Source organism: Pomacea canaliculata, linkage group LG5, assembly GCF_003073045.1.
Source record: "Pomacea canaliculata isolate SZHN2017 linkage group LG5, ASM307304v1, whole genome shotgun sequence".
Lineage (NCBI taxonomy): Eukaryota > Metazoa > Mollusca > Gastropoda > Architaenioglossa > Ampullariidae > Pomacea > Pomacea canaliculata.
In genome coordinates, this window is record NC_037594.1 from 7,907,221 (window position 1) to 7,920,822 (window position 13,602).

Sequence of the window (13,602 nt, forward strand, 5' to 3'; positions counted from 1 at the left end):
AACCACCCCTTCATTTTACAAACAGTTCAGGGTAAGGATTTAAATATTTGACTCTGTGTGTGTGTGTGTGTATACGGTACATTAATACATGCCTGTCATAAAATAGGACTGTTTGGATTGTTTCTTTATCTTTTAGTTATGAACCTTAACCTTTGACTCTGCTAGGTGCAGACAAGAATTTTCATTAAAAAAAAAAACATGACAGGAAGATAAATCAGGCCTGGAGAACTGTCCCTACCTCATTTTATTGTGATTGAATTACATTGCCAAAATAAAATATGGACACATGTTTACGCAATTTCTAGTGACTGTAGTCCTTTAATCAGCTGGTTAACACTGTGTAGAAAGGAATTAAAATGACAGTTTATAGACATCTTTACAGTTCCCATGTATTGGGATTGTTTTTGAAATTAGAATTTCCAGAGTTTTTCTGCCTATAGAAATTCTAACTGAAATTCAAATGCAGTTCCACTTGTAGTTCCTTTCTGTTTATAACGCTTTAAATTTTATGCCACTTTACATATCAGTATAATTTGCTTGTACCTCTTTTTGTTTCACATATATTCTGGATTTTAGGGTCAGTAACCTACAATTAAGTGATTACTTTTTTATGCAGACCTCATATTCTTATATTTGTTCTATTTTTAGATGCTGCAAGAAAAAGTTATCCTGAAGCTACGGATGCTGACTTGCATGCATCAACTTGGTTAGCTGGTGCTAGGGATCAAGAGAATGGCAGAAGGGAAAGGGTTGAGCACAGCCTATACGTCAGTTAATTGTTCTGGGGTGGAGGACAAGTAAAGCTGTGCAACTTTCTACCTACAGTTGTAAAATTCTTGTACATAAACCTGCATATACTAAATCTGGATTTATATAATTATATAAAACTGTGCTGTGATTATTATTTACTCTAACCCATTAATTTATCAATGAGGATATTTTCACCCGATCCAATAAGAGATGTGTTGTGGTAAATTCAGAATCATTTATATGTTTACAGTTCTTTTCTAATACCTTCTAAAATTCTTGAACATAATTGTGTTTCAAACATGTGTTTGATGGTTTCCTTTTCTTAGTGATAAAGGTGCAATTTAAAATTTTAATCTGTTTTAAAAGATTGTAGTTAATACCATAAGCTGCAATCCAACCTAGAACCTTTTATAGTTAATTTCATGACTTTGATTTATTTTTAGAAATGTCTATTAAAGCATCACTCTTTTTGACAGCAATTCAGTTCATACTTATCATTTGATATATTGTCATAGATCTTTGAACCTTTTCTTTGGGAAAATGTAATTAGTGTTAAGGAAACTGCAATTTAATTTTAATTGTTTTGTCAATGGATACATGGTTTTGCATCGTTCTACAACTTATAATTAAATAACGAATGTTGCATTAATATATCAAGAGGAAACATCTTTTATGTATGCAAACAGACAATGCTTTAAAAAAAATTTTATATATTTTTAAAATTATTTTTTTTATCAGTTTGCTTTTTATCCTTATTTATGATAACATTTTTACCTTGATAAATGATAAATTGTTTATGTATACAAATGAGACAATGCTTTAAAAAAAATTGTATATTTTTAACATTATTTTTTTATTAGTTTGCTTTTTATCCTTATTTGTGATAATATTTTTACCTTGATAAATGATAAATTGTTTATGTATACAAATGAGACAATGCTTTAAAAAAAATTTTATATTAAAAAAATTTTTTTAGTTTGCTTTTTATCCTTATTTTACCTCAATAAACGCCAATAAATGACAAATCATGTTTGTTTTTTTATAACATTTTGCACTTTTGTGCACTCTTTTGCTGCTTTGTTATATATATATAATTATTGCAAAATACACAATTTATTAATCCATTTGATATTGGTATTTTTTAGGAATTTTGGCATGTCTTGATTTAGAAATATGTAAATCAGGATATGCCGAAATCCCTAAAAATACCAATAATCTGAAGATATAAATAGTGGGATATATAAAAAAAAAAAAAGATGGGACGTACCCATGAGCCATCAGGGTTGACTAGTGGTCACAAGGGGAGAGAAGCGTCCACGCTTGTTTCACAGGTAAAACCGACATGACCCCGTTGTTACGGCCCGGTTTCACTTTCGCTATGGGTCGGACGCCATTTTGCCACATGGCCCCCGGATACTCAAGACATGTCCCCCACCTGTAGCCAATATTCCTTTGCTGCTGGGGAAGCTTTCTGGACGTGTTTTGGAACTCTTTGGAAAAGGAAAACAAATGACACTGACTGACGTCACCCCACCCGTACTCCCCATCAAAATAAAAACAACACAGATTTTCATATATTAAAAAACTCCACAAAGCTCTTTAGACAATTTTTTTCTCGTTATTATAAATCTAAGCACTTTTCCCAGTGCTATAGCCTGTGTTGTTGACCCTTCGTTACACGATGCAAACACGTATAGGAATTCTGTCAATTTCGTGTTTGCCGATGTGTTTAATCCTTTTGCTGATTAATTCTGCTTTTGTAAAACGTCTGCTGCATTTTTAAAAAGAATTAAAAATCGTATCTTCTGTCGTTCGATCCTTGATTCGACCTTTTCTAGTCGTGTTTACGAAAACAAATCGACACAGAATGACGCCCTGGCATTAATTCGCTATACGGTATATCGTCATCTAAGCAACCTTTCCATACCAACAAATCCGCAAAGCTTTGCGTGCACATTTTCCTATTTCATTATTTACAAAAATAATTTACAAAAATAAAAGATTTTCTCAATGCTATAGGCTGTGAGTTGACCCTTCGGTAATCGACAATAAGCAAATATACGTATGGTCGAATCGATCGTGTTTCCTTAATTTTCTTCCCTGTTCCTTCTGCTTTCGTACTACATCTGTTAACTTTATAAAAAGCATTTGAAAATCGTATTTACTGTCGTTCTATTTTGAATTCTGCCTTTTCCATCATCCTCTAAATATTGTAGTCATTTGTGAGACGATGCGGCTGAGTAGGTAGGTTGCCGGCAACCGTTGCCCATTGCGCGCAATGGACATCGGCTCAGTCCAGAACTGAGAACGAATATCGTCATCGAAGCAACCTTTCCATACCAACAAATCCGCAAAGCTTTGTGTGCACATTTTCCTATTTCATTATTTACAAAAATAATTTACAAAAATAAAAGATTTTCTCAATGCTATAGGCTGTGAGTTGACCCTTCGGTAATCGACAATAAGCAAATATACGTATGGTCGATTTGATCGTGTTTCCCTAATTTTCTTCCCTGTTCCTTCTGCTTTCGTAATAGATCTGATAACTTTATAAAAGGCATTTTAAAATCGTATTTACTGTCGTTCTATCTTGAATTCGGCGTTTTTCATCGTACTCTAAATGACTAAATATTGTAGTCATTCGTGAGACGATGCGGCTGAGTAGGTAGGTTGCCGGCAACCGTTGCCCATTGCGCGCAATGGACATCGGCTCAGTCCAGGTAGCGAGAACGAAAACTTTTTGGGCTGAGTCAGGGTCGCATCGGGTGCACCATCATCATCATCATCATCATCATCATCATCATCATCATCATCATCATCATCATCATCATCATCATTTAAATATACATTTAGACAAAGACACAAGTAGCTAGAGACCCAAGTTCATGTTTTAAAACAGTCTGTTAGGTGGGTAAACAAATAAGCAGATTTGATAGGTATAGCAAACTACTTTCCACGAACCAAGACACAAAAAATGATTACATCAGATTCTCCAAAGACGTGAGGTGAATACATTGATGGGAAGTCTAGTAACTGTCACGTGGTGATGGCAGTTCAGTGTTCTGCATCCTTTAACGATTTGGTTAAAACAGGCGTGGAAGGACTGAATGGTCATCGACGACGATGTTAGTCTTAGTGGCTATTAGTGAGGTGAGACTATCAGGTCGGTTCTTAGCCCCCACGGGGTCCGAGGCATCGGGCATGCGCGGGGCCCTCGGCGCCGCTTTCAGTAGTTATCATATTAATCAAAAGTCCGATGACTATCAAAAGCTCGGGGCCCGAGGTAGATGCCTCGTCTGCATGCTCCTAGGCTCGGTCCTGAAAACTATTGTGACAGCGCTGACTAATATAAAACTGAAGATGATGTTTGTCATTCATCCATTGACTGGTACCTGTCGTTGGAGGGAGCACGGGAATAGACAGGTCACTACTCAGCTCTGTTAATGAGGGTAATGAGGGATAATGAGCAGGTCCTGCACAGACGACCAGTCCAGTCTCTGATGTTCGTAACCAGTTCTTCCTGTGACCACTGCGATGTAGACCTCCCTCCAAGGTGCCTTGAAAGAAAGTCTTCGTGTCCGGGTGTCGCCGGGTCACATGGCCACACCAGACCTAATTGCTTCGCTTGACTGTTGAGAGAAGAGGTTCCTGGTGTCCTTCGAGTGTGGCAACCGTGCTTGAAAATAATGCTACGGTTAAAAACAAAGCCTTCTCTGGCGTACTATGGCCGTGTAGGCGACAAGAAGCAGATAATCTCTTCATTAGTTTCATCCGACGATGTCAATGAAACTTCACGGTGCAGACCTAATTCATTGAGGGTCAGACGAAACATCTACATTGCCGCTAACTAGTAGTGACTGGAACCTCGTGTCAGAGGTCATTATCTGCGCAATGTCGCCAAGGTTGTAAACAAAAGTACATTGATATATAAAGTCCACACCAGTTAATCATCACACACCTGACCTTCATGAGTTTGCTTTCTTCACGGCGCCTTCAGTGAGTAACCAGCTCTTAACAACATGTTGGGACGCAATGTATTTGGACAAGAAAAAACATCTCATGAGTGATGAGATAAAATAGCTCATTTCACTTTAAGGATTAATCTTTCACTTTTAAAAAAATTACTGCGATTCTAGTCTACCGTCTCTTGGCTATCAGAGACATTGCCTTTAATAAAGGCTATGGCATTCAAGTAATGTTCCTACAATTTAATTAATTTTATTTCAAAGGACTTTTTGGGACGACTTGACCACAGCTTGAGACGACTCAGCCACAGGCGATTCTCAGTGCATATACAAGAAAATGTATCTCAGTACATACACGAGAAAATGTATCTCAGTACATACACGAGAAAATGTATCTCAGTACATACACGAGAAAATGTATCTCAGTACATACACGAGAAAATGTATCTCAGTACATATTAGAGAAAATGTATCTGGGTGCATATATAAGTGTCTTACAGTCCATACATTCATGCAAATGACAAAATCTATTTAATGTAACAACACACAAGGTGAATTTCCAGTAAGTGTACAATATTTTCTGCAGCTCCAATTGACTCCACAACTGATACAAAATGGCGACCAGAGAGACGAACTACCTCCACTGGCTGGATTATCTCGTGATGACTGCACTGCTGACTGTTTCCCTTGGCATCGGAGTCTTCTTTGCATTGTACAAAGGCGGGCAGAAGACGAAGGTGCAGACGATGAGAAAATTGTGTTGTACAGGGTACTGACCCTAAAAATTTCCAAAACTCTACAATAAACCTTTCTTTAATTTACAGTACTCCCGTCCTACTTACAACATATGTTCATGTCATAGACTCTGTCAACAAATTTATTTAGCAGATGAACAGCCTACAAATGACTTACATAATCTTATTTGTTTATTTCTATCTTTTCCTCTGTTGACGTGTGCTCAGATGCAGTATATCGTAGGTAACCGGCAGATGTCAATGATCCCAGTCTGCCTGTCATTGTTCATCACCTTCACCTATATTATTATATTGAGAAGTAATACCTAATACCTTTTTGTAAAACAATGTAATGACTAGTGTCTTTCTCAAGCAGACATAGAAGTTTACAAGTGGAAACTAACAAATCCATGAAGCAATGTACCAAACTTCAAATATTAATCTTTCCCTTTATAATGCCTCTTAACGCCAGGTGGAGTATCTCCTAGGCAACCGGCAGATGTCAATGATTCCAGTCTGCCTGTCCATGTTTGTCACCTTCCAGTCAGCCATCTCCCTCATTGGTTCACCTGCCGATGTGTACAGCACTGGCACAATGACAACATTCGTAGGCTTCGGTATAGCCTTATCTTACATTGTGGGTCTGTTTACTGTGGTGCCCCTCATCTACCCACTGCACATCACCAGCGTCTACGAGTACCTGGAGCTGAGGTTCGATTCCAAGTGTGTCCGCCTGCTCGTCACCAGCCTGGGCATGCTGCAAACAGTAGGCAGAGGAATTAGACCTTTCATCTTTGTTGTTGTTGTTGTTGTTGTTGTTGTTGTTGTTGTTGTTGTTGTTGTTGTTGTTGTTCATATTTACATATACATATTCTTTCGCTTATCCTCCACTTTCACTCAGTCTTCTACTCACTAATAACTGCTCTCATTGTCAATGTAACCTTTATTAACATATATTTACATTAGACAACATATTTACCATAACATTGACAAGCCCAGGTGTAAAACCCACACCTGAAGACTTCCCACTAAACCACCTGTATATTCTCTCGAGATGGAACACATGGACTGTTGTCTGCCTACATCATGTAAAGGTTGAATTGGGGAATATGCTTTTTTATTATTTGTGTTGTCTCTTTCCTCTCTCTACGAATTATGTCGGGTAATGTCGGTCTAACCCACTGGCGTGCATTTTCTGTATACTTACAGTGTCTTTACCTGGCTGTGGCTCTGTATTCTCCAGCTTTAGCTTTACAGACAGGTCAGTGTTTGTCAGTCCATGCGTGAGTGCGTACGTGCGTGATATAGATTCTTTATTCTTTCTTCCTTCATTCTCTAAAGGGTACTGTTATTTTCAATGCATGTTTATATATTCAAACACGTCCTTATCATTAGATACAGTATCATTTCTCTCTCTCTCTCTCTCTCTCTCTCTCTCTCACACACACACACACACACAAACATTCAATGGTCGATTTGTAACAGCCAATATATTAAAAACTCATTTCATTTTCTCTCTTCCTCACTTCTTCTTTCTCTCTTCTACCCCTTTAAAGTCATTAAAAGCATATCTTTGTTTGTTATCAAGTAAATTAAAGTACATAAATACGCGTAAACAAGGGATAACTTTTTGTGGGATGTCTCTAATAGAAAGTGTTAGTCGGTGCAGCCTCTCGTTCGTCCTTGTCCTCTCACAGTAAACAATACATGAGAGGATTATTCAGTGTGTTGTGCTGCGTGCTTAAAGACATTACTTTCTAAAGATTACATTACCAGCACTAATTAGAGCATAGAAGTCAAAAACACGAATTATTAAACTTCGTGCGAGAATTTAATCAGTCAACACCTTAGTACTTGACTAAAGGGAAATCCTTTGGCAGCTAATAGATGCTAATGTTTGTGTGTTTGGAAATATTTTATGCATTTAATGTAATAGCTCCAAGGCTTTAAAATGACTTTTTATTTTGTCATTAAAACTGTGTCTATATTGAGGAAGATATTTATCTGATGTTATTTCATGGTGTGACTAGTAAACAACACTCATAACACTCGTGACGAGGCATTTGGCGTCTGAAGGTGATTACAGGTGTGAAAACGAAAGTTTAGCAAGCAGTTGTTTCATCAATGACACTACAGTTTGCTGTGTATATATATATATGGTCTATATCTGTTGATACCTGTCATAACTCCTATTCACTTCGGCCCTTAAAGAATAACTGATTCTCAAACATTGCCTTGTCTTACCCTCCTCACGCTTTGCCCTGACTGATGTTCTTTTTTTCTTTTCTTGTCGGTCAGCTGCGGGTCTGCCCCTGTGGGTATCGGTTGCTATCGTGGGTGGAATCTGTACCCTGTACACAGCAGTGGTAAGTGGCTGTCTAAATAATAAACAACCTTTCTTTTTTTGTGATCTATCAATATTTTGCTGTTCATAGACCTTTCTGCCACAGGTTGATTAGTCCTCAAACTTACTTTTTCATCTAGGATTTTTCAGATGTTTCACTCATCGACCTCTTTTTAGCTAATGTATCTATTATCTTTAACTTGATGTTTTCCAAGTTGGTGATGCTCACAGATCAACAGTTCACTGACATCCGAAGTCTCTAAAACGTCCTTAACCTTCTGTACGATGACAAATGCTTACATCATTTTACACATTTGTGTTCAGCTTAACAACTCTTAACACGCTAGAAAAAATTATAATCTTGTTCTTCAATTATTTCCCCACTGCCAGGGTGGCATTAAGAGCGTGGTCTGGACGGATTTCCTTCAAACGATAGTTTTCTTTATAGGCATCGGCGCTGTCATCGGTCTGGTAAGTACCGACGTGTCATTTTCTATTGGGTGCTGCTTGTGATCACGTGATGTCTAACGACTGAATAAGCAGGCGCGGGATAACAAGAAAAATCAGAACAAAATCTAATGAATGTTATGCATCCATTATTGAAATGCGGATAAGTTATAAATGTATGTTTCTGTCGTTAGGGCTCACTTCAAATCGGTGGTATGACCCAAGCTTTCCACCTGGCTACGGCCGGAAGGAGGATAGTATTCAACGAGTAAGTTGTTGGTTGTTTACTGAAGCAAAAACAACATTGCAATAATTAAGTGAAATCGGACCACGAATATCAAAATAGTATTAAATCACGAACGGAAAGTTAATTCATCATCATCATCATCATCATGTTTTGTTCATTGTGTCAGAATAAACCCGGATGTTCGTGAGCGTCATTCCATGTGGTCCACTCTCATTGGCAGTTGCTTCATGTGGTTTTCCAACTGCTTCAGCCAGTCGTCTGTTCAACGCATCAGCGCCTTGAAGACGCTGACAGATGCCAAACGGTAAAAACATTTAATACCAGACCCGACAAAAACTCCATAAAAACAATATCGTGAAGAACAGGGATTGTGTTGGCAAGGGAGAACTCTGTTTCTCTGACTAAAGGGCCTGAATTTCTACATCTCTCTCTTTTTAAACCACTCATATAACGGTAGGTCGCTGGTCCAAGAAGCTCAGAAGTACTGTATTTGAAAAGATGAATATATCACTTTTCACAGTAACAGGAAATGAAGATGTTATTTTTGAAGATTTAAATTTTACCATTTATTGGTGCTTACGTGGGGATCAGAATCAAAAGTCAAAGTATGAAGGCATTCCACTGACTCACATACACATGACAAAACTTCCATTGTAGACTATTTCAGTAAGGGTACAGTAAAGACAACAGTCCTACGCAGGTCGCATATACAGTTCTTTTTCACTAAACACTTGCCTACCATGATGACCGTTTGACTAACCATTGGCAGAGCTTTTCTTCTGAATGTGCCGCTCAACGCGCTGTATTCAGTGTTGCTGATGGTCACGGGGGTCCTGCTCTACGCCTATGTCGTCACAATCGGGTGTGATCCCTATGAAGCGGGTATCATCGACAACAGAAATCAGGTTCGTCGATTAAAGTTTACAGATTGATTATTTGTGTTCAGGTGGTTCTTGTTGATGGTCGTGTTTAGTGGAGACAGTGATGGTGGTGGAGTGTCTAGGGAATGAGCCTTATGTGAGCGCGCTTACTCGAGTAGGTGTTATACCTTTCAAGAAAAGCAGTGGGATTCTTATATAAAAACAGTAATAAGAGTTTCATGTAAGTGCAATAATGAGATGCCTTATACAAGATCATTAATGAGGTTCTAATTCAAGAACAGTAATGAGATGGCTTTATGTAAGAAACAGTAATGAGATGTGCTACCAGCCGTCAAAGCATTTCTAGACAATGCAACATATAAGCCATTACTCAATTGTGTCTGATTAATGTTTCAGCTCATGCCACACTTTATTCCCCACCTGCTGGGCAGTCTGCCAGGCATGCCTGGGCTGTACATGTCCTTGCTCTTCAGTGGCGCGCTCAGGTAAAATAATAAGTTTATTTTACTCATTTTAAGGTTTTTAGCTGAATGGTGCTATCACTACTGGTCGCGCGCATCACGAGCAATCTTTGTGAGGTACAGATTTAGGTATTTCTTCTTGTGATACAACCTGCACACACAAATCTATATTTAAAAGTACATTTCTAAGCGCAGCATCATCTGATGTGTCATCAGCACTCTGTCTTCCGGTATCAACGCCTTGGGTGCCAATACTGTGGAGGACCTCCTGGCACGACCTCTGAGAGGCTACAAGGATGCTACTGTCACTGTCATTGCTAAATTCATTGGTAATATCGTTTTACAATAGATACAGAAATCATTGCGATAAACAGAAGCTACAGAAAATATTTATTTTGAAATCCTCTCTAACTTGCAACGATATGGAGAGTTTTCTTCATATTATAATCTGAAAACCAGACTGTGCCTACTTTTTTAAAGTAAAGTTTTGGCCTTCTCTTTTAACAGAGGCAATTTTAAATGAAAATGAAACAATCTTTCTGGCATTTACATTGTAATAATGAGTTCATTGGCAGTTACAAAATATAGACTTGCTTCGTGCTAAGGAAGCTCATTGGTACACGGTTTCAGTCCTGCTGTATGGAGCTGTAACCATTGGTCTCGCGTACCTTGCACAGTCTTTACGTGGTCCAGTCACACAGGTAAGACTTCCCCTTACGCCTGAAGCCTCAGTTTGTCAATTTGTCAATTCTATCCTGAATTTTTATGATAGCTTTCAGGTCAGGTAAAGTTATTTTAGTTTTTACAACAAATTGTATTTTTACAGTGGTGAGGACTATAATACAGCTATTCCTCCCGTCACAGTCAAGGACGCGCACATCAGGCAACAGAAATCGGTTTCCCTCCCCTGGAACTCTTAATCTTCAACATTTAAACTACTGGAGCCCTTCAATGACATCCTTACATCAAAGAAAAAACGACAGGGACGACTTACACCCACACTCGCACCCACGCACACTCGCCATCAACCCACGCTTTCCGTTCTCATTCAACAACATAGACAGCAGGCTCACGACAACATTTGTATCTTTTTTTAATATTTGACTGTCAAAAAAAAAATTTCAAGAAAAGTTCTAGTAGAAGAAAGTACTTGAATAATTTTTAAATCTCATCCTCGTTTGTCCGCAGTCTCAGATAAGTAGTACTAATTACTCGCACATAAGAAAATAATTTTTTCAGCTGGCATCGTCTGCGTTCGGAGCCTGCGGTGGTCCAGTCAGCGGCATCTTCTTTATGGCAGGAATGGTTCCCTGGGCTAATAAATACGTACGATAATTTTAACACTGTTCTCTTATTTACTTTGTTGATTTCTCATTTTATTGCTAAATTCTTCTACGTTTTAAGATATTTAGACATGTTGCGACTTGTTTTACTAAAGAACAGAAAGCTCTTTAAGACCGGCTGGCGCTGAACAAAGTGTCCTGTTATTGTTGTCATTGTTGTTATTGACCTGCTCCAGTTGAGTTAACTCTTATCGTGACTACATGACTGTTTCATGTCCATCATTATCAGGGGGCATTCGGCGGTGGATTCATCGGCATCGTCATCAACCTGTGGATCGCTGTTGGTGCCCAGCTGCATGGCGCCCCTCTACGTACCTTACCCCCGGGGCCGACACACAACTGCTTCGGGAATAGCAGTCACTTCCCCTCCTTCAGCAATCTGACAGAGTTCGCGAACACGAGCATCTCCACTGGCTGGAATCCCAACACCAATACCACGAACGCTCTGTTAAATAACCCGTATGTAAATGAACTAGTGACTGCTTTCTGTCTTTATGACAACTCTTCTTTCGTCCTGCCTTTCTTTATCCGTTTTCCCTTTGTCTGTTCTCTGTCTCTTGTCCACTTTTGTTTCCCATCGGCATTTTTTCTATTTTACCCACTTTAATTTCGAGGACAAGATTCCATTGTTAATGTATTACATTTATCTTTTTCTATATTTAGCATGGTATATTCTTCAACTGCATGTCCATCGTCATTAGAGGGGACATTTGACCTGCCAATAAAACATGTATATATTTTTTTTAAATTAGAGGAGACACATTCTCCATCTACGATATATCTTACTTGTGGCTCGGTCCCATCGGATTCATCGTAACCTTTGTCATCGGAACTATCGTCAGCTTCATTACAGGTCAGGACTGGACGCAATTATACTTATTGTACACCCTCGCTTTCCAACTCTCTCTGTCTCTCTCACCAACACAGAGTTGAAAATTCAGATTGCATCTTTTTGTATTTTTTCTGTAGTCTAGAGTGAAGACAAACATACATGCTGGAAAACTGTTTTGCCTGATGTCTTTGTTTTCCCTTCGTCAGGCCCCACGGACCCCAGCAGCCTCGATCCAAAACTCGTGTTTCCTTTCACTCGAAGATTATTCCGCATGAAGGAACCTTTACAGAGGGCAGAGGACTTGTCTAATGTCGTCGCCATGAAGGTAAATCGTCTTCAGTGACACAACTTTATTTTTTACTTTCTTCTCTTTTCTCTGAAAATTTGTTAAAATTTTTGTTTGGCTGGTTTGCACTTATTACTGACTATCCTGTTCTTGACTATTTTTCTTGTTTTTCTAAAGTTACCTTTTTATTATTTGATTCGAGTGATGTTTTGCTTGTTTTGTTTTGTTGTTGTTGTTTTGTTGTTGTTGTTTTTTTTGTTTTTTTATCAGTAACATTTCTTGCTGTGTTCCAGAACTACCGAGAATCGTGGGAGACATTTAAGAAGAAGACCGACAGGCTGGTGGTGAATGTGGTGACTGAGGAGGGCAAAATTACATCTCAGTTAACCACTCCTGACCAACACTCATTGCTAGTCTCTGTCTCTTGAGTCTGTCTCTCTGTTTGTCGGCCTTTGCCTCTTTTTGTTTGTCTCTTCGTTATCCTTTCTTACAATGGTATCTTTGACGATGTAAGCAGAAAGAAAGTTTGGAAAGTTGGGATGTGTGAGTTTGTGCGCGTGTGTACGAGTAATTTCGAGATGGGATAAACTTGATATTCATTATTAAACATTATAATACCAGACATACTTGTACAAACAATCGAACTAAAGCATCGTGTTGCTTTGCATATATTTCGTTTCTTCTTTGTTCGCGTGAATAAATTTTTTTTAAAAACTGTCAAATTTAGCAATATACTAATTTGTGATACATTTGTGGTTGACTCTACCTGTATAGTATTTTGACTTTTCTTCTTACTTTAACAAAAGTTTTGTCTGCAGGTAGTGTAAAAAATGGTGAATTTTACTTAATTTCTAAACAACTTTGTTGACACGTTTTTAAAAGTTTGCAACCCTGGAGCTCTCTGTTCTTTTACAATTTATAAATAAATCGAATTTGCTTTCACCAAAAACAAATAAGAGTTCTTCACACCAGCTTCAAGCCACAAGATGCAGTTGCAAGATTATTATTTATCATCGTGATAGAGGAGAATGCAACGAGAAGATAAAAAACTTTTTTTACAACCTACACTTACAGTACAATCCAAATAGCAGTCTCCAAGCAATATTTTGCTAAAGCATGACAGAACTCAGAAGAATTATTTGTTTGTTATAGCTAAGCTAAAATATTTTTCTTAACTAGATTGTGAAAATTTTTTTGGTAAGCAAATAAAGGTCAAAGGTTATAATGTATGAGCGCTACTTGCTCAAAAGGACTTAGAGGACGGGAATGTGGTTAAAGGTCGCCTGAAGACACGAGTAAGTCTCAACATCTT

General features: G+C 38.2%; 2 protein-coding genes across 2 annotated transcripts in view; one reads left to right on the forward strand and one right to left on the reverse strand.

The window, feature by feature from the left end:
• Positions 1-4,451, reverse strand: part of LOC112564517 (sodium-coupled monocarboxylate transporter 1-like) — a 30,494-nt gene extending 26,043 nt beyond the window's left edge. The window contains exon 1 of the mRNA XM_025239379.1: positions 4,143-4,451. The gene's annotated coding sequence lies outside the window, so the exon portion shown is untranslated. The remainder of the gene's footprint in view (positions 1-4,142) is intronic.
• Positions 4,452-4,619: 168 nt separating this feature from the next.
• LOC112564516 (sodium-coupled monocarboxylate transporter 1-like) lies at positions 4,620-13,243 on the forward strand. Its single transcript, XM_025239378.1, has 17 exons — positions 4,620-4,746; positions 5,302-5,452; positions 5,922-6,215; positions 6,659-6,710; positions 7,748-7,815; positions 8,184-8,264; positions 8,435-8,508; positions 8,654-8,791; positions 9,257-9,392; positions 9,765-9,853; positions 10,046-10,158; positions 10,460-10,530; positions 11,069-11,155; positions 11,402-11,631; positions 11,925-12,025; positions 12,211-12,329; positions 12,584-13,243. Exons 2-17 carry the CDS (start codon positions 5,330-5,332, stop codon positions 12,716-12,718), a joined length of 1,911 nt encoding a protein of 636 aa, XP_025095163.1. The 5' UTR covers positions 4,620-4,746; positions 5,302-5,329; the 3' UTR covers positions 12,719-13,243.
• The last annotated feature ends 359 nt before the right edge of the window (positions 13,244-13,602 follow it).